Genomic DNA, 20,932 nt, shown 5'->3' with positions numbered 1-20,932 from the left:
TCCCTGGCAGGTCAGGACAGAAACAACATGTAACACATTCACAGCACACACGTTCAATACAAATGACATCAAAACAACACTTTAGAATCAATGATGACAGACCTGGTGTCATTTGAGGTTTGTCTTTAATGTCTTTAATGTCATTCAAGTACCAATACCCGGTACTTTTTCGCTACCTGTTTCTGTGTTAATAATGATCTAGAATGTTCATAGATTCCATTAAAGACAAATTCTTAGAAGAAAATAGAAGACATGGCTCTTCCAGGACCCATCAAGCATGAAAACTATGCTTTTGGCACCCATTTTCGGTTAATTCTGCCCCATTTTTCTCCTCATAGCAGTAGTCTGTAGTCCTTTAAACGGTATCCAAGCCTGATCAGGCTGTCAGAGTGGCATTTTCTCACTCACTTTTGCTGAAAAAAGACTGTTTAATCTGTTTAATACGATGATTGATTTAGTGGTCTAGTTCATTTTCTGTTTTATTTTCTGCTTCCCCCAAACCCACTTCTGACCTTTTTCTGTAACTGTCACTGCAGTCATGAGACCTAGTATTCCATTTCTACACAATGACCCCTGTTGTTCAGCTTCTTCAGTAAAAGCATCTCTGCCAAATGTGATCAGAGATAGCATGTGTACTTTTATTCTTTCCTCGACGTGACTGCATAACCCAATCATTACTAGTCACAGTAGGACTTTGCGAGTATCAGCGGGGCAAAACAAGTCTACGGTTAATTTTAGGCTGTGGGATGCAACGTAGAAAACACCTTGCTCCAATTACAACGTTTTGTTCTTTGACTCGAGGTCCTGTTTTATCAGCAGGGTGCCACGCCATCTTCCTCGCAAACACCACTTCTAATCCTTAATTAATTGTTATGCAAAAGAAATTAAGACGACTGTCGCTGAGCCACACTCAGGCATATTTAAAAGCCGCCCTCGCACTTTGTTGTGTTGCCCTAATTATCCTCTTCCATGAGTGAGTGGAAGTGGAAATGTCCTGGAAAACAGCACTCTTACACACAGAAGGCTTGTTTTTGTTAAGGTGGACCGTCGCAGGAAACACTGACCGCATAGTTGTCCAGGGTTAGCTCAGGACGCGCGTATGCACTTAGCGTGTTGTCACGACGTCGCTGGGAGCCAAGCGCGAGCCGAGCGTGCCCTCTGATTAATATGCGTCCCCCTTTTGAAACGTGTTCGGCTCAGTCCGCCTTAAGAACGGGCAAAAACACTGAGTTGAAGGAAAGGGAGAACACGTGACAAAAGAGAGAAGTGAACTGGATTTGTTTTCAAAATGCAGTCACATTCTTGGCAGCACCTGGGCTGGTCCTTGCCAAAGAGGGGTGGGTTTTGGAGGGATGAGAGAGAGCTATAGGGAGAGTGCAACGCTGATGTAGGAGAGGAAAAGCAGATCGTCTGTCTAACCGCCTGCCAAGTACAAAAGCTAATATATTAACTTTATCTATGGATGTACTTTCATCTTTGGGCCGGGATCGGATCGGGCATACACAAACACATGGCTTTGTATCCTTATAAAGTATACATGGGCCTGTTTATCCCAGCGCTCAGAATATCTTCTATTTTGTATTTTTTCCGCATGTCCATTCTCATGGTACATCAGGGAGCACAGCCTATAAATGTTATTCAACTGTATTTCATTTTATCCCATACACTATAAACACAAGTACAAGTCTGAGTAATAGATTGTCCAAAATAGTTTCATTGTGTTATTACAGATGACTATTTAAAGTGTTTAAAGAAATGATGTATGTGGACTAGAGTTGTCAAAAGGATCAAAAACCACATACTTATCGATACTAAAACTACTCATTTGTAGGATTATCAATGCTAAAAATCAGCTAAAACAGTACAAAATGGGACTTTTTCTGAACAGTTTTCGAATGAGCTTCAGCACAACTAGTATAAAACCACATGGTAACATAAAGAAAGTACCGGTAGTATTTTTTGCGCTCATGTTACCACTGTCGTATGGAAAAGTGTATCGAGTGTCGAGCCTGTTCCGTAGGATTGAAATCGACGTTTTATTATTGTGACACTAACACTAATGTGGACGTATGAACCTAAATGAATTAAGTGAAGAAAAGAAGTGGTTTAGCTATTATGGGGCCGGTGGCATAGATTGGCAGTCAGTCTACCTCAGGGCAGCTGTGGCTTTAGAATAAACTTAACATCCCCAGGTGTGGAGTGAATGAATAAAACAATGATAAGTGTCCAAAAACACACTAAAATGATAGATCCTTATTTATAGATTTTGTACCGCGTCCATCCGATTGAGGTGTAAATCGTTGGATTGCATTTGCAGCAGGAAATTGGATCTTGCACATTGGATGCGACCTTCAAAACCGAGGAGAAAAGGCAAACGTTACAGTCCATGCACAAAACATCTGTCGTCATTATACGTACCTTGTCAAAAGGCGGCTTGTTACGTCTGTCATGAGGCAATAAAAGAGTAAAAATGAGCGACTGTGTGCCGCTGAAAGACAAAGAGGACACGCTGACAGTTCGTTGGCCGTAGCTCCAAGTTTTAAGATTCAATCATTCTATGTAAATATCTTCTCCTCAAAGATCCAGGACAAATTAAATAGAGCTTTGCGGCAACGTAAATGTCATAGTCATGTCAAATCAGGAAGGGCCGCTGGTGCAATCCTACACCAAATATTTGCAAGATAGAGAGAGAGAGAGAGAGAGAGAGATACAGACTGACAGTGAGCGAGAGAGACAGAAAGAGATACAGAGAGAGAGACAGAGAAAGAGACAAGGAGAGATACAGAATGACAGGGAGAGAGACAGGGAGAGAGACAGAGAGAGAGACAGGGAGACCTAGATACAGGGAGAGAGAGAGAGAGAGACTGGGAGAGAGACAAAGAAAGAGACAGAATGACGGAATGAGAGAGAGACAGAGACAGAGAGAGAGACAGGAAGACCTAGATACAGGGAGAGAGAGAGAGACACACAGAGAGAGACAGAGAAAGAGACAGGGTGAGAGACAGAATGACAGGGAGAGAGACAGAGAGAGGGAGAGAGACAGACAGAGAGAGAGAGAGGGACGGAGAGCGAGAGATGGGGAGAGAAACATAGAGACAGAGATACAGGGAGAGAGAGAGATGGAGTGATAGAGACCATACAAACAGTTACACATAGTCCTAAACATAACCTAAACCTGAACAACATCATTCCATATGTCATTTTTTTTCCCATCCATCCATCCATTTTCTACCGCTTGTTCCCTTTCGGGGTCGTGGGTGACTGGAGCCTATCCCAGTGACTTTGGGCCTTAGGCGGGGTACACCCTGGACAGTGGCCAACTTGTCGTTTTTTTTCTTATTGTTTCTCATTTATAATGTTGGTCCAGTTCTTGATTGTTGGTTCAGTTTGTGTTTTCCATATTTTCGCGACGGCCTTTTCCCCTGCAGCCCATAGTGTAAATATGCTGTCAAGAAGACTCTATTTAGCATACTTTAAGCTATAGAATATGGAATACATTGTTTGATTAGTCGACCGATTGAAGAAATAATCTCTACCTTGTCAAGTGCTGTTGTCGCTCCGGCCCAGACCCGTAATCAAAAGTTCCACCGCAGATTGAATCGCCGTGATGTGACTTCCTTGCAGTCAGCGCTCTGCGAAAGTGAAAACATAAATCAATGTGTGTTCTTACGCTTAGCTTTCAGTAGCAGCCTCGGCCACTGTACACTCTGTGACCTTTCCTCCGTCTTCTACTGTGTATGACATCAGTTCCTGTTGACCTTTTGTCCCAGAGTGTCCCAGGCCACTCTGAGAAAATGTGTGGAATCTGAAGCAGGCGTAGCGTGTTACTCTGTGCGGAGCTGTCATCGGTTACCTCTGCTGTCTCAGGGCTTTTTCTGCTGCACCAGCCATTTGCCGTAATCAATAGTTATGAAAGACATATCCAAAACAGAGAGTGGAAAACCGATGCCGACAATGCATTTGAGAGATGGAGAAGTGTTTTGCAGAGGGGGTCGTATTGTTGTCGTAAAGGTAATGCATATTCTGAAAAGTATTGGAGTTTGAAAATGCTTTTGAATATGGATCACAGTGTTAGTGGTTTTCAAATGTGATGTTGTTATACTCCCAGATGAGTATTTTCATAAGCAATGTCTGAAAGGTAAATGTGCCCTGATCATTTCTGACAAGACCCTATAACTCAACAAAAATCTATATTTTAGCTGCTACCCACCTCTATTAAATATGATTTTTCTTATAGAATGTTGTGATGTCATCTGAAGCCCAGCAGTTTTGATTCACGCCTGTCACATGACCTGTACTCCACCGGCAGCCATTTTGTTCTAGTCGCTAATGAAAACAAACTCGAAAAGAAATCTGCATAAACTGCTCAGATATCAGAACAGTCTGAACCTTTACTGTCAGAACTGTGGTTCTAACATTCATATAACAACAAAGGACATTGTACAAAAGTACGGCTGTATTTAAAGTACAAATTTGGTTTTGTTGCAGCCAGTCTTGCATTAAATGCTAATGATTGCGAATGATTAGCATTGGTGATTATCATACAGGACAAACATAATTAACTAATTAAAAAATACAAAACTAATGCTACTAATTCAATAATTTGATTCATTCACACAACTGGTCAGAGCTGGTCCTTATAGTTGCAAGTCAAACCACCCAAACCACCCAAACCACTGCCACCTCTTCACCGACAGCTTCTGTTGAGTCCAGGTCGACTGTGACCATATATTTAACATTGAATTTTCTATTGTCAAGACCAATAGAATAATATCTGTAGTGAAAAGAACAAGAAGTACAAAATCAGCAGTGGGACACGACCACAGACCGTAGAAAGACATAAGGGCTTTGTGGTTGAACGGACTGATGCAATTAGCGTGTACCTCTGAAATAAAAGTTTCCAGATCAGACTCGATGCTTTAGCACGGCAAAGCAAACCCAGAAATGCTGCGAAACCACATTTTAAATTTTCAGCAAAGTTGGCCCTCACTTCCAAACCTTTTTATAATAGTACACGCAGAAGTAATAAATAGCCATGAAAGATTTACTAAATGTTGAAATACGATGTCGATAACGTATAGGCATGACTAATGTGAGCCAAGCGCCGCACGGGGAGAAATAAATGTAGTGAAAAGTACTTGGCGTTCAAAGAGACAAACGGCGCAAGACAGAGGGAAAACAAATGACGGAGTCGGTTCTGTCTGTTCCAGCCACACCCAGCGCCGCGCTGCGTACTCTTTATACTCGTTATACATACATCGGTTGTATACATACACACAGACCGGCCCACATGTGCTGTCTGGAAAGAGTGTGCACGTTTGGGACACTGTGTTCCCGATTTACGCCCTGAGGCAAAGTAGAAAAAGAGCCAACAGGAAGTCAAGAGGACTCCTAATGTTGCCTAGGTGACAGTCATTAAAAGCTGTTCTGAATGTGTGAAGAGCTGAGGGCTATTTATTGGACGATATTTCATGCGAGGAGGGGTTTTTGTGTCGGCGGAGTTGTCTGAAGATGAGTGATTAGGCGTAAAATACTTGCCTATCAATAATACCCAGATACTACTTGATGCCGCAACTAATATCACAACTAGAGACCCATTTGAACAACTTGATACTGAAAAGAAAGGAGACATAATTAGCACGTTCCTGAATAGTTTTAGAATTGTCTTGACGTGTCTGAACTAGTACAAGGCCGTGTGATAATATTAAAGAAACGACGGCTCTTTTGTGTTGAAATTGCACTGTCTAAAAGATGATCGTTGTGGTGTCAAAATCAGATTATCGAGCGTTATCTTTAATATTGCAATCGAGGTTGAAATGTGAGTATTGTGACACTACTTGCTTATGAATTCTAAGTGAACTCTCATGCGGTGAATTAATTGGGAGCAATAACAATGGGTGATGAATTGTGTTGACAGTTTTAATATGAATAACTTATTGTACAATACGTTTTTCTACCATTCTAATTAAAGGGCTTTTTTTTAAAGGGTTATGAAAAGGATACAAAATTAGACACTATTAAAACTATTCATACTCATTTAAACAAGTATTAATACAAAACAAAAGCACATACTGGTAATTGGACCTTTTCTGAACAAATGTAGACTGTGTGTGAGCTTTATTAGAACTAGTATAAGACCACATTGTTAAATAAAACAAGTTTGTTGTTGCTTGCTATACTGTAACTGGTATCGCAATCGGTATCGGTAAATCAAGCTTAAAATTTGGATATCGTGACAACGCGATCACCGATCAGATGAATGTTGGTGCTGAGCTGTTGAAACCGTTGAAACCTTTTTTAGTTCTCGTGGGTTTCAGCTTCAACCGTCGCCCATTCAAAAGACACAATAGGTTGTTTTGAGTCGACCATTGCTTGGCTAATGCTAGATTGTTTTACCTCTGAAACCCGTGGATTGGGAAAACCTACCGACGCCACGACGACAGGCAAACTCCACGCCGAAAGATCTCACCCAGTCCAGAGATCAAACCCCAGAACCTTTCTGTTCTGTTATTTTGCCTACTCTTCCTAATAATCATCCCTGGGTTTAGTAAAATACAATTCTGTGTAAATGGCCTCTTTCCCCTCCTTTGCCTCCTTCGCCTCCTTCCCCTCCTTTGCGTCCTTCCCCTCCTTTGCCTCCTACGCCTCCATTGCCTTCTTCCCCTCCTGACTTCACGACGACAGGCAAACTCCACGCCGAAAGATCTCACCCAGTCCAGAGATCAAACCCCAGGACCTTTCTCTTCTGTTCTTTTCCCGTCCCCTTCCTGTTTCTTAACCCGCTCGTAACATTTCAAACCTCCCAAAATCTTCCAAGAACCTCTTCATATTAACACATGCGTGCGGGCGTGGGCTCTGAAACGCCAAGGCAACGCTCGGTCCTTTGATCCGTCCCGTTCGCAGACAAGGTTAAGATGGACATTAACATTTGGGCGTATGTAGATGACCGTGTTCCTACACACTCGCCGTGTCAAGGTCGGACGCCGCCGCCCGAAGGTATAGCTTTTAGCCGACCTGTTAGCGCCCATTAATAATACCCGGGGGCTCGTTAGCTCGGTGACGGAGGCTGCGCGAGTCGTGGTATCGTGAGGCATGAGCCCTTTGCCTTTGATCTGGTTCAGGGACTCGCCGAGACACACACACACAAGCGACATCGCCGGCCCTCAACCCCCCACAACCTTAATTTCCTGTCCGCGCCACATCAACAACTCGGCCTTGCCCGCTCCCATTACTTAAGCGCTAATTGCCTGGGCCACCCAAGGGACAGTTCGGTGCGTTGACCTTACATCTGCTGTCGTGGTGTGAATTCTAACAACGTTTTTTTTTTTGTTCTTTTTTCTCATCATCTCCCGTGAATCTCCTCGCACTGCGCTCGAACTGAAGTTTGTCGGAAGGAATTTTTGATATAAACATATTCCGGGTTGCGCGGCATACAATTTGGTTTCGTATATACTTTACGCGGAGCCACGTGTGGCGCGGGCTGCCAACGCTCTCCGGCAGCTGGAGAGAAATATGTCCAAGCCAAAATGGGCACCGTGTGGGTTTCAATCACAGGTTGAGACACCATATATCACAAAATGTACTGTTACTTCAGCTTAATTAAAGAAGAACTACATTTAGCAAAGCGGCAAGATTTAGCGTTTTTATTCCTTTTTCTTACGTCTGGGTGCGACAGGTCATTGGAAGTTTATCTACCTTCAAAATGTATTTTGGTTTTGTTCAAATTCCTATTGCGTGTAAGTCATAGAGTGGGATGAGTTTCAATTCTTATCTTGACAAATACATTGTGCAATTCAAATTATTGTTCATCAACTTCTAAAAACTTTGATTTATTTAATGTTGTAGCTGCACATTTGGTGAAATCATCTGAAATATTAGCTCTAGTAGTTGCAGTAGTCACATATTTTAATAGTTGTGCACTAACTTGCCATATAATACTGACCTGCAGTTTTGATAGTATTCTTAGTAGTAACTATGGCTGTTACTCGATCATATTAGAGCCGTGCAATATATCGCTAAAGTATTAATAGTTCAATATAAGCTGATGCAATAATCAATCTTTCACACAACATTTATCATTTTTAAATTGAAAATCTAAAAAAATTGAAAAAAAAAATTGTTTTTTGCAGGATTTTTCCATATTAAGGTCTAACTTGGCCTTGATTAGTCTTAGTTTTGGTCTATTCTATTATCTATTCATGACAACGAAACAACAACAGTGATCCCTATTGTCTAATTTGTTACTATCTGTTCCTTTTTCCTGAACTTTCTGAATGACAAGATATAGTTATACTGTATATGCACATGAACTGTTCCTGGTCATGGAGTTCAACACGATTTTAACTTCTTTCCTTGCGTAGCGGTTTGCCAAACTCCCACAGCTTTCTCTTGACGTGAAATTCTAACCAATTAAGGCCTAAAATATTGATTCGGGCTTTTGCTTCTCTTCCCCCGACGTCTCAACTAATGACTGTCAAAAGCCGCCATTTTCGTTGCATGTTCACAGACTCAACCCAAAGCATTTTTTAACGTAATCACTCCAGGTGTCAGCGCGTCTTTGCATTAAAAAACTTCATCCGGCTGTTAGTCTCCTGCGCTCTCACTCGAGTACAAAGGGACATCGATCTTTTTTGGACTTGAAATGGGAGCGCGTTACTGGGTTAGTGAGATGTTTAATTAATACAGTGTAGCAGGCGTCAACACTCCACGTTCCCCAGTCATTCTTTTGATGCATTTTGAAGTGGCTGTCTCAGTTCGTTGCAGTTAAAGGTGAACGCAGCTTCGGAAAGACCAATTTTTCAACACCAATTAGACGTTTTGAGAAGCGAAATCAAGGTTACGTCGGAGCGAGGCGGGAGTTTGCGGGTGTAGTTTTGCTTCTGCGACGGAATCTTAATTTGTGTGTGTTTACAGATAATTATTTTGACTGTAACGAGACGCTTTTAGTCGACTTATTCATGTATTTCGGTGCATGATGCCATGTGCAAAGCAAACTCACGGAGTACATCTGTGAAGAGAAGTGAAGAAAGTAGTCACACCGTACTGTAAGTAGTAGTAATCATAGGCATGGCGCTATATTATAAGTAGAAGTAAAGAAGGATTATACATTTTGTCCAAAAGTATACTCATCTGTGTACCTTACTTTGATTAGTAGCGACGCACATTTGCCGTAGTATCAGTAACGTTTACATTTTAACAGTGCATAGTTTATTTCATTATTTAAGTGTTTAGCTTAAAATTATACAATCGCCCAGTCTTCCTGTCATGCCATGCAAATTGTATACTCTTAAACATCATCACGCTGTGGCACATTTTAAAACACGCCACTTCAGACTGTTTTTAAATGATTGCTTATTTCCGACTCATTTCAATAGTTTTTTTTTTCATACAGTTTTTGGAGTAGAAAGACCATGAGTTGCAGTTCTATTGTTTTTATGCACAAAATCACAGTTAACAGATTTGATACAAAAGCAGGCGTTTTAGGGTCAGTGTAGCGCATAACAAGTTGCCCAGTGATAGAATAGTAGTTTTAGTAGTTAGATTGATGGTGGCTTGAAGGGCACCAGCCTCACTTTTGTCAGTTTACCCCGAGCTGTGGCTACAGAAGTAACTTACCACCACCACCGATGAATAAATGATGCACTGTAATGCAGTAGTGGTTAGAGCTGTAGTTGCAGTATTGCTAGGTTTAGGAGTAGTTGCAGAAATGGTTGTATTTGTATTATCAGTTGTAGTATTAGTATTTGTAGTGTTTAACTGTAAAGCAGATCATTTTGTTGGGTATATTTACTTCTACGTACTAATATTCTGAGGTAATCTTACTTGAGTTTTTGTAGCGTTTAACTGTAAAGCAGATAGTTTTGCGTAAGTAACATTTCTTCAGTATATTTACTTCTACATATTCTGAGGTAATCTTACTTGAGTTTTTGTAGCATTTAACTGTAAAGCAGATCATTTTGTGTAAGTAACATTTGTTGAGTACATACACTTCTACATATTCTGATGTAATCTCACTTGAGTGCTGTGTTGAGGCCTGCATACTGCACACGTTGTACCCTCTTTTGCACAAACACTACGTGGAAGAGACAGCGCTGACAAGCCCAATTGCTTTGAGATGTCCATATTAGCGGTTGTCTAAATATTTCACATTCCTAATCCATCTATATATGTACATAGTGTGTGCTGCAGCTGAGTGCCCTGAATCTCCTTTAAAAACGCGCCGTGTTCCCTTCCTGTTATTTGTGTAACTTTCAGTGGTGTAAGTGCATTGACTTTGTCCTGCTGCCAGAACTCACATAAATCAACTTCTTTTCCAACCTCTCAACAAGTTCCCCTCCCAAAATGTTATATATTTTATCACATGTCACTGTATCTCCCCGCTTGTTTGTTATTCTTTTCCTTTTTGCTTCCCAGTGTCCGAACTCGTTGCTCGGACCTGAGGCTTACTCGGGGTAGACGATCGGGGTCGCCGGGGTCGTGAGGCGATTTTAATCTAAGCATAACTCCAGGGGTCAGCGTCAGGCCGGATAATGGTGTGTTTGTGCTGCGAAAGACAATAGTCCTATAAGACGACTGGCGCTGGTCGAACTAATGCAAGCGATACATTTGTACGATGAGAACGGCCAAAACAACTAAAACGAGAAAACAGCACGCGTCTGTTGCAAAGTTTCCTCTTCTGAACGGAATATAAGACGTTACGAGACTGTCATGGCTGTGAATATTAACCGATACAATTATTTCTGAGGAATACACTTGAAAAAAGGCAAAAAGTAATCTAATTAAGTCGTATTTATCTTGATATATATATATATATATATATATATATATATATATATATATATATATATATATATATATATGCTTGTTCCATTGGCAGTCTTACTTTAAGGTAGTCAAAATATACACAAGATATGATAAATACTACTTATTTCAAGCACTTTTTAACTTATTATCTTATGTTGGATAATGCATTTCCATACAGATTTCAATAGTGATAATAAATGCAACAAACTGTCATTTTCGACACATATTAATAGTACTTTAATTATGTTACAATGTTTTTATATTAAATCTGATAAAGCTCAAAGTAATTTAAAAACTGTTCAGGAAAGGTCAAATATGATCATTTTAATGTGATTATTAACGGATTATTAGTATCAATACTTGCTCAAACGAGTGTCTAGTTTTGATACTAGTTATAGTATCGATTAGTATCTGTTTTCCAATACTTTTAACAACCCAAATAGTAAGTCATTGACATTTTGTGCCAGCTCCAGTCCTGGATAAATGAAGAGAACTGCATTCGAAAAAAGCATTCGAAATACACTTTTTGGGGAAGTTCTTCTCACAGTTTTAATGAGTGATACATGAGCACTTTGCATTTTAGTTGTATTGATTAACATACAATTTTGATCAACATTTTCAAGCATTTGGCGTCACTTTACTTGAGATCAATACATAAGTTAAGACAATCGCTGAACTCCCACAGTTTTGCAGGAAGCTCCCTTATATATATATATATATATATATATATATATAACATTAACCTGACGTATGGAAGCTCTTAACGTAAACGCCTTCAACAATGGCTGAAAAGACCTTAGCCTCCACGTTACCCCGCGCCGTACGGTCAGGGAACATAAAGCCTGTTCCCCTGGATGTCTTTACCTCTGGAGAAAGGTAGTCACGTCCCTTATCACAACCACAGCCACGAACCATAAATGCACCCGCTTTTAAGGCCATTAAAAACTTGTTAACGCCGCAAAGGAAGGCTGAAGGACACATAGCATATTGTGTTATGGGTCATCATGCTTTCGCGAGGACAATACAGCCACGTCCTGTATTTACACCGCAGTAAATATTGGAAGCATTTAATCATTTTGCCGTGAAATTATTCTGTAAGTTCATTAATCAGCTGTAAAACGGTATCGTTAAGGATCTGAGAAGCCCACCCAGACACAGTGAGAAGATGCAAAACACACGGAAAGGCCCCCAATCCAGCCTGGAAATTGAACTCAGGAACCTCTTGACGTAACGGGTAAAAGCTGCCATAACAAGCAGGCTTAAAACGGAAAGATTTTAATTAATGGCCTTGTGCGTCGCAGATTTGATTGGCTTGAGATGTGTTTAAGTTGGGCAAAGACTATTATGTATGATCGTTAGAGTAGTTAGAGGAGGGGAAATGTTTTAATATCATTTTGACAACGGGTTTATCATTGAAAAAGTCGCAAAATGAATGTTGTGATCTTTCAAAGTGATATTTCTGCCCTTTTGTGGGTCATTTTAATTAATTTCTTGTAACATTTGACACTTAAACCTTTACTAATACATTTAAAGATATAGTTTTGCACATGTTCACTGGATTGGCAAAACTGAACCTTGTAAACAAACAATTGCAACATACTTTTTTGTATATAGCTCTAATTGAAAGATTGCGACAGCCGCAAGGGGTCAGGGAACCGAACGAAGTCACAATTGATGTGGATTATTTTTCCCCACTTGAATAAACAATTAGTCATAGCCCGGTGGTTAGAACATTTGGACAGCGCCAGTAATGTGTTTGTTTCCACACAAATTAAAAAACCGAAGCATTAAATGATTATGACTTCCTCGGCGGTAGGAATGACTGCTTTGTTTATGTTCGATAATCTCTCTATTAGCAGGAAGGCCATAATAATATCAGTCATCTCTAAAGACATGCTCATGCGCTGTATCCCAACGCTGCGGATTTAAGCGCATTGAACCAAGGATTAGCACAGGGAAAAATAAAGCCCCCTCTTGGACAACACAGGCGTGGGGAGGGGGCCACAGCGGCGACTAATGGATTGAGACCTTCGGACGACTTGTACACGCTAACAAACCCTCCTCTTAAAGCTACTTAACCCCCGACATTTAGGTGACATTCTGTAACCATTTACCATGAACTTCTTCGGCCTCCGGAGGTGATAGAGTCGCCGCTCGCACTGCCCCGCGCTGCATTACGGGCCCCCGGCAGCTGCGTCGGGGAGGGAGACGCCGCCGCCGTGTGTTTCAAGTGTAACGTTAGACGGCTCAGGTCGCGCGGGACAGTCCGCTGGGGAACGTCGTGTAATGGGTGTAATGGAAAAGCTAGTCCGGGTTATTGCGCCTAGGTTAGAAAAATTAGATGTCAAAGCACTGTACAAAGCGCCATAAGGGGGATTGCGCTTACCCTCTGACCTCACACTATAGTAATGCTTTCAAGTGCAGGGCTAAACAATGGCTGTAATCTGTACGGTCACGTGGGGATTTTGGAGCAGGTTGTACAGGGGGAAAGGAGTGCAAAATGTACCACGAATTTGCTGGATTTTCTCATCGCAACGTTTCAACCTCAATTTTGATACTGAGGAAAAGGCTTTATAGCTATTTCAATACCACAGCGATGATAAACAACACACTACAACGTAATCTTCAACACAAAATAATGATAGTGTGGTCTCATACACATGGTATACCTTGATTTTTGTTGTGAAGCACTTTGGTCACTTTGAATGTTGTAAAGGGCTCTATAAATAAAGGTTATTTATTGATTGATTGATTGATTGATTGATTGATTCTAAAGCTATGCAATTTGTGTGTATTTATGTGTGTTTTTCCCATATTGTTACCTGTTCAACTTGTTTCAATATTAGATTTTGTATTGATATTCACTTTTTGACAACCGTAGCACAAATACTACAATAAATTAGTTGAAAATAAATACTTCTGAACCATTTATACTTAATGTATGTGTTGACAGAAGCGATTGTTTGTTGTTGCCAAGCTTTAGTAATTATATAGAGCATATTGATAATAATCCAGGATGACTTCAATGTATGTATGTTCCATTGTCAGATAGGACTGCAGCTGTTACAACGGGACACTAAAGGCAACATTAGTTTTAGTAGACTCTTCCACATAAACCGTTATTGTGGCCTTGACCCCAGAAGTAGAAGATTATAATTCCATATGTGAGATAGGAACAAGCCCTTGGTCAGTCCACACTTTTTCTATGCACCAACTTTAGCTCTCAAACTCCCATTTACAGGTGTTGTCATTCATTTTGTACTCAGACAACACATCTGCTTCGTTAAATAAATAACAGCGGCTGACAGCATGCAAGACAGCATTTTTACAAGCATTTGGCACTTTTTATTGTACGTTTCAAACTGATTGACAGGGCCTGTGGAAGCGTGGCTAGCGGTGTGCTCGTAGAGAAACTTTTAAAAAGCCAAAACTGGGATAAAGTTATCTTATTATGGTGATGGTATACAATCTCTCCTTAATCAAAGCATTGTGACCAGCCTCTTGGCAGCCCCCACCTGTTCCCTCTCCCTTGACAAAAGCAGTAATTTAAGCACATGGCCCAGCGAGCTGTGTGCAGCTGGGCTCCTGTCTACAGGCCCGTGGAAAGAGAAATTCCCATAGAAGCCATTATTGACATTATAAAACCTGGTTCAAAAACAACTGTGGCTTTTAAGAGCTGAACTGTGCTTAACTGTACCTGAGGCGGGTTTCTGCTTAATTCATCAGCGCTGGAGGATTGGCAGGTGTCTATTGTGGCGCGCTTACGCTAACTCAAAGCAAGAATGGAAGTGACGTTCTGTTGTTACTTTTGCATGCAGCGAAAGAAGAGGATGGAAACAAAACCAAAGTTATACATTGAAATATATTTGCTGGAAAATTACCATTGAGTGCAAAGCATTTAAGACACGTAGATGTTATTGCTTTGCCTGGAATGTGACACGGAGAATGGCAGAAAACGTTTTTATCTCCAATGTGAACACAAGCGGGTGGCGCCACCAGGATTTACTAGGACTCTACTTCTCATATCCATGTTTTTTTTTTTTTTTAGAAATGTGTTTTTTTTAGCTTTGGTTTAGACCTCATGGTAAAATATTTTATAGCTTGTTCCTGCTCTGCTTCTGCTTCATGTACGCTTCAGTTTGCCTTCATATAAGACGTCAGAGCGCTTTAAATCTAACAGTGTCCTTGTTCTTCTTGTGTTCCAGGTTCGGTCCCGTCTCTGGATCCTTAAGGTGCCCGTCCTGCTCCAGCTCGGGCCCCCTCCCTGTCAACCCCCCCTGCTCCTCCGTTGGCCTCCGCACAGCTGCAGCTTCACACCGAGCCCCGCGCAGCACTGTCCTCACAAGGGGGCGCTCCCGAGACCCCCCCCCCACCCCTCCCCTGCTGCGGGGGAAGGGACCCTGTCATGCTCGACTAACTGACTCCGCCCCCCCAGCCCAATCATCGAATGACAAGTGTGCATCCGAGGGCGGGGCTTGCCTCAGTCTCTCCTGATTGGCTGCTGGATGGAATTGAGGTGAATGGAACACATGCCCAACGAGCAGGACTCTAACCCATCAGAGGGAGAAGAGAAACGGTCAGTACTGAGACGATTTACTGTTATATTGTTGTCCTCACATCAGAAACGTACCTGGAGTTGTATTTTGCTTCAGTCACACTTTTTTTTATTTTTTTTATACATCCGTTTATGAGGTCATCTTCATTGAGCGCTCACAAATCACTCAATTTCCCCTCAAGTTTCAATTTCCCCTGGATTGTTGCATTACAGGTAATAATCCGGACTCCTGAACAGTTTTGAAGCCCATAAACTATCACCGCACTCATTCTGCTTCAAATGATTTTCACAACACACGCATGTTAGCGTTCACGTTGCCTAAGGGCTTAATTTATTTGATTTTTCATTCTTAATTTCTACAGCTGACCGCAATCATGTTTAAAATGGAATTACAACCACAAGAATACATAATAAGTTCACTTTAATCATATTTGATCATCAACACAAGATAATTATATTCACAGAAATGCAATATTATTTACGAATTTTCCCCAAATAATTTAACTTTAATAAAATACAGCTATTAAAAAAAAGTTGCAGTTAAATAATTTTTTTGGTGTAAAAGTGGGACACAAAACAAAGTAATGGGGGGATGAATCTAGGTCGCATCCTCAAACAAGCTTCTTCTATCTATAGTCTCACACAGGGGACAATACTTTTTGTTATCAGGAATAAATGAAGTACGGTCTTTGTTGTTAATTGGTTTTAGTGGTTAGCATGTTTTTTCGTACAAGGTTATTTGCTTGAAGGGTGCTAAAGATCCACAGAAATCAGTTTTGAAAGTGTAAATAATTTTTTTCAGGGTTTTTTGGTAGAAGTAAACTCACAATCCATAAAAGCAGAACTTCCACATGAAAGCGATGCCCTGTGGTTATGTAACTGTTTATTGCTTTTTAAAATTCTAACAAAGCCACTGTTTGATTGCTACTTTTTGTAAAAAAAAAAAAAAAAAAAAAAAAGAAGAGAAGTCCTATAATCTGGACCAAACTGGTATTTTTAACAAAGAAGCAGAACTGCCACAACCATGAGAGATCTGAAGTACCGTATTTTCCAGAGTATAAGTCGCACCAGCCAAAAAATGCAGAATAGAGAAGAAGAAAACATATATAAGTTGCACTGGAGTATGAAATGCGGTTGCAAGTGTGAAAATAACAAATAATATCACATATATAAGTCACTCCGGAGTATAAGTATATAAGTACAAATTAAGTCGCACCCCGGCCAAAACTACAAAAAAAAGGTGCGACTTATAGTTCGGAAAATACTGTACATTTTTGTTTTTGTGGAGGATCGGAAATACTTTATATAAATAATATAAAATCAAAAGTTAGATTTTTTTAAATATTTTTTGGGGCAAAACCTTCTAAAAAATGTTTAAAACATTTCTAATTTTAGTTATACAAATTAATTTAAACAAATATATGACTACAACGTAATACAAATAAATGTAAACCCTCTGTACATTAGTAGTATATATAATCAGTGCCATGTTCAGATATAGGTTTGACTTACCGTAATTAACCCTTATTAATGTATTACCAAGAATCATTAGCGTTTCTTATTTTTTATCGTGCTAAAAATTCCCAGATAAGTCGTTTCTCCTTCAAACCGTCCGCTGGAACTAATTCATCAAAATGTCCACATTGTTCCTGAACTCCTGAACTGATGTTTTTTATAGCGATCATGGCGTATACGTCTGCGGCATTAAATCCAGTCTGGGGCAGTAAAAAGCAGGGAGTCACAAGATGTTTTAAGTGGCAGATTGCGAGATAAGGCTGAACTCGCGGGCTTCGTGTTCCGTGAGGTGAAATATAGCGTGATCTGTACGTCAGGAGCAGGAAGACAAAACATATTGGGTGACATAGGGAGCACAAAGGGCACGGAGCATAATTTCATTTGTACGGCTATTTCCTTTAGTGAAAATACGCTTAAAATCAACATATTTTGACAAGTCTCGTGTTATTCTGGTCTAAACCTTTAGTATTCGCCTCAGCTACTTCGTCTGTACTAATACTTGGTCTGAGCAGCTGCTTCCTGGTTATTACGCCCTCAAGTAAACCTTCCTTTGCCTATACTTTAAACTTATGACCTCTCATTTATAATGCCGTCTTTCTTGCTAAGAGGAGGTTTTTTGAGGACAGTCTGACCTTAACTAGTCTGAATCACGGAAATATCAGGCGACTTTGCATCCGTCCTTGAGTTTCTTTCGACAAAAACAAAACGCTATGTAGGATTTTCCATATGGCATCAAAGTGGGATTTACTGCGGCAGCTTGTGGTGTAGAGGGAGCTTTAGCTTTGGAATGACTTCAGTGAGTTTTAGGGGAATACTACCACCAAAATATTTTGATTGTTTGCTTACCTTCTGTATAAAAAAAACTAAAACGCAAATTTAAACCATTACCATTACGTACATATTCAAATTGTATAGCGATTAGGTATAACAAAAGGGTTCAAATGATATTATGGGGATTTTTTTCTTCATAAACGCATCAACAACTTATGAAGGGCCTAAATATGACTTCACAATAATATTTGATTGATAAACGGCAAACTTCTCTTCACATATATAGTTTTTTTTCCGGTCTATAAGTCGCACCGGAGTATAAGTCGCACCAGCCAAAAAGTGTCGCACTGGAATATGAAATGCAGTTGCAAGTGTGAAAATAACAAATAATATCACATGTAAGTTGCTCTGGAGTACAAGTATAAGTATAAGTCGCACCCCGGCCAAAACTATGAAAAAAGGTGCGACTTATAGTCCAGAAAATACGGTAATTAATTTAGCATTTCTAAAACTAAATTACATTATTTATTGTACATTCTTGGAACTCCTCGATATTAGGCAGGCATATAAACAATGCCTATTTTCAAAATTGTATGTAATATAGCCTAGGCCAGCGTTTCTCAAACTGCGGTTAACGGTTGCCTGGCCAGTTTTTAGTATTTGATTTATTTATGAACAGATGCATTCGTGTTTTTGTCTTTCTTTTGTTTTATCATTATTCAGAACTACTTTATATATGCTTTAGTCTCATTTTAGACCTGGTTTTGTCTCTTTTTCGAGCTTGTTCACCTTAATTTAGACCCTATAAAATCTTAATTTAGATCTGGAAGAACTCGGCAAGCCAAATAACGTATAATTTTAGCTTGTTTTAATAGGTTTGAGAACCCATGGCCGAGGCTACACATTTGAACATATCTGTAGAAGGCAAAGTTAAGTCTCGTCGCGTGTTCCCAGTTTGTGACCAGTAACGTTCACAAGGGCTTTATGGGAGAAACAGGTTTTTTTCGTCATGAGAAAAGGGCCCTGTTGTGCTGCACAGATCACAGCATCTGCCCCCCCTCTGTACGTCCCATGTGCTTCGGTACAAGCTTATGTGAAGAAAGTCAATCCTCCGCAGCCTGGAAGAATTCCTCGGCTAACACGGACACCTGTCAGGAGATTATCGACCGCAGCAATGGGACGCCAACTGTCGGAGAAATGCATTAGCGTTTCGTGTCCGCGTTTTCATTTGTCCCGTGTGACTTAGCGGTGTATAATCCGTGTTGCTTATCATCCTGCATGCGCCCCGACACCTGTACCATAATGCTTTGCACCGGAGGGAAAATTAAGAGCACAGAGACTTAAGTGGTAAAGGCTTAAGACGGCCTGTCGCCACTCGTATGGAATATTTGGGTTTTTGTAATGAAGCTGTAGGTCTGATATTGGCTCTCCACCGCTAGTTGTTGTTGTTGTTGTTGTCGTAGTACTAGTAGTAGTAGTAGTAGTAGTAGTAGTAGTAGTAGTAGTTGTAGTTGTTGTTGCAATGTAGTGTTCAATTCACACCTTTTTATTTGAATATTTAGACTTTTTTGTGTGTCAGTGAATTGAACATACATGTAGGAAGTTGTTGTCCATTGTCTAGCTCTAACAGAATAAACTTGATATATTATTTAATCACATTTTACCATTTAAAAATACAACTCGGTGGGGCTAAAAAGTCAACAAAATACATGAACTAATTAAAAAATGTCTGTGTGCACGCCTTATATTGACAGTAATTTAATGTAAAATGCAAATGATTTTCCCTGCCTCGGGCTTATATTTGTCTCCATCACATGCAACGTTTAGCATTATTCCATCATTTTATATATTTGACATTTATTACCACAAACTACAGCTTTTTCTTCCATCATGATAAACAAAATACAAAACTAGATAATAATACAACTTAAAGGTGCACTTTAGAGGTGGGAGATGTATCCAAAACAAATGATGTTATCGCAATTGTTGTTTTTGGAGATCTGCAAAATAAGAAATATCTCAAATGAATGTCCCAAACTGGAGTAGATATATTTCTGCACTTTTGCGGTTCATTTTATGGTCCATTCAAATTTTTGTGCAGCGCTTGAAGCTCAACTAAGACATTTATAGGGCACATTTTACCACACCCCTGATGCATTGTGAAAATATTGTCAGAATAATATCGTAATGTGTGTGGTCTGGCACAGTCCTTTGCCTGAAATATTCCACAGAATTAAGCATGAAACATATCAATCTTCACGGAGACAAGCAGGTGGCGCTACCAAACCAAGTTACAGCTCAGATCTACTGTAAATCACAAGGGAGAATGCCTCTTTCACCAGGTATTTTTGTCTAAAATAAAAAACACCAGTAATTGAGCAAACACAGCCTTGATTTGTACCAGCCAAAAAATGCATAACAGAGAAGAAAAAAACATATATAAGTCGCGCTGGAGTATAAGTCACATTTTTGGGGAAATTTATTTGATAAGATCCAAGACCAAGAACAGACATTTAATCTTGAAATGCAATTTAAAATAATAACAGATGAGAGAACATGGTGAATAGGTGTACGTATGCTAACGCTAACACCTTCAGCTACATGAGGCACAGACAGAACTGTGGTTAGTGTCTGGTATGTTAACGTAACATATTAACAGTTATCCAGATAACTATAGCATAAAGAACAAGTTTACCAAAGCATCAGTATTACCATTTAATTATTCTTCCTCTGTGTCACTTCTAAACAACTCCACAAACTCCAGAGGTAGAGGAAGTGCTGATTCTTCTTCTGTGTCGCTTCGAGCCTAGAGCGCCCTCTTGAGGTTGTCAGTGTGAAAATAACGAATAACACCACATATAAGTCGCTCTGGAGTTTAAGTCACACCCCGGCCAAAAGTATGAAAAAACGACTTACGCGACCTATAGTCCGGAAAATACGGCAAATACCAAACTGCGGAACATTTCAGACAAATCAATACTACCACCACCAGACATGCAGCCGGCGAACTCTCCATTTGAAAAGTCAGTGCGCCTTTAACTTCTTTTTCTAGTGCGCCCTAGTTGAGATGAGGCCATTCCGTGTACGCTCTCCCTGTATCTCCTTTGCATCACTGACCCGCACATGTTAGCAGCCCTGATGTAATGTCGTTGCACAGTGTTGCGTTGCACTGGTGAAGCTCTGTTCCCCAAGGCTCCTCGGGTCTGCCTTCACGCTCCCATTGTTTGTTCACCAGAGACTGATAGAGGCCTGTCTTATCTCTGGCAATTAGCCCCGAGCCTCCCATCC

The 20,932-nt window shown here is 40.3% G+C and overlaps 1 protein-coding gene across 2 annotated transcripts in view; it reads left to right on the top strand.

Moving 5' to 3' along the window:
* Nucleotides 1-20,932, top strand: part of LOC140369558 (thyroid hormone receptor alpha) — a 123,786-nt gene that overhangs the window by 43,392 nt on the left and 59,462 nt on the right. For both annotated transcript variants that reach the window (XM_072456931.1, XM_072456932.1), the window contains exon 2: nt 15,009-15,379. In XM_072456931.1, coding sequence (XP_072313032.1) covers nt 15,324-15,379 — 56 coding nt within the window. In that variant the 5' untranslated portion in view covers nt 15,009-15,323. The remainder of the gene's footprint in view (nt 1-15,008; nt 15,380-20,932) is intronic.

The sequence above is a fragment of the Eucyclogobius newberryi genome, unplaced genomic scaffold, assembly GCF_026437365.1.
Source record: "Eucyclogobius newberryi isolate DKJ021-1_F unplaced genomic scaffold, fEucNew1.0.hap1 SCAF_20, whole genome shotgun sequence".
Classification (NCBI taxonomy): domain Eukaryota; kingdom Metazoa; phylum Chordata; class Actinopteri; order Gobiiformes; family Gobiidae; genus Eucyclogobius; species Eucyclogobius newberryi.
Note: the sequence above shows the minus strand (reverse complement) of the source record. Positions and strands in the feature narration are given on the sequence as shown.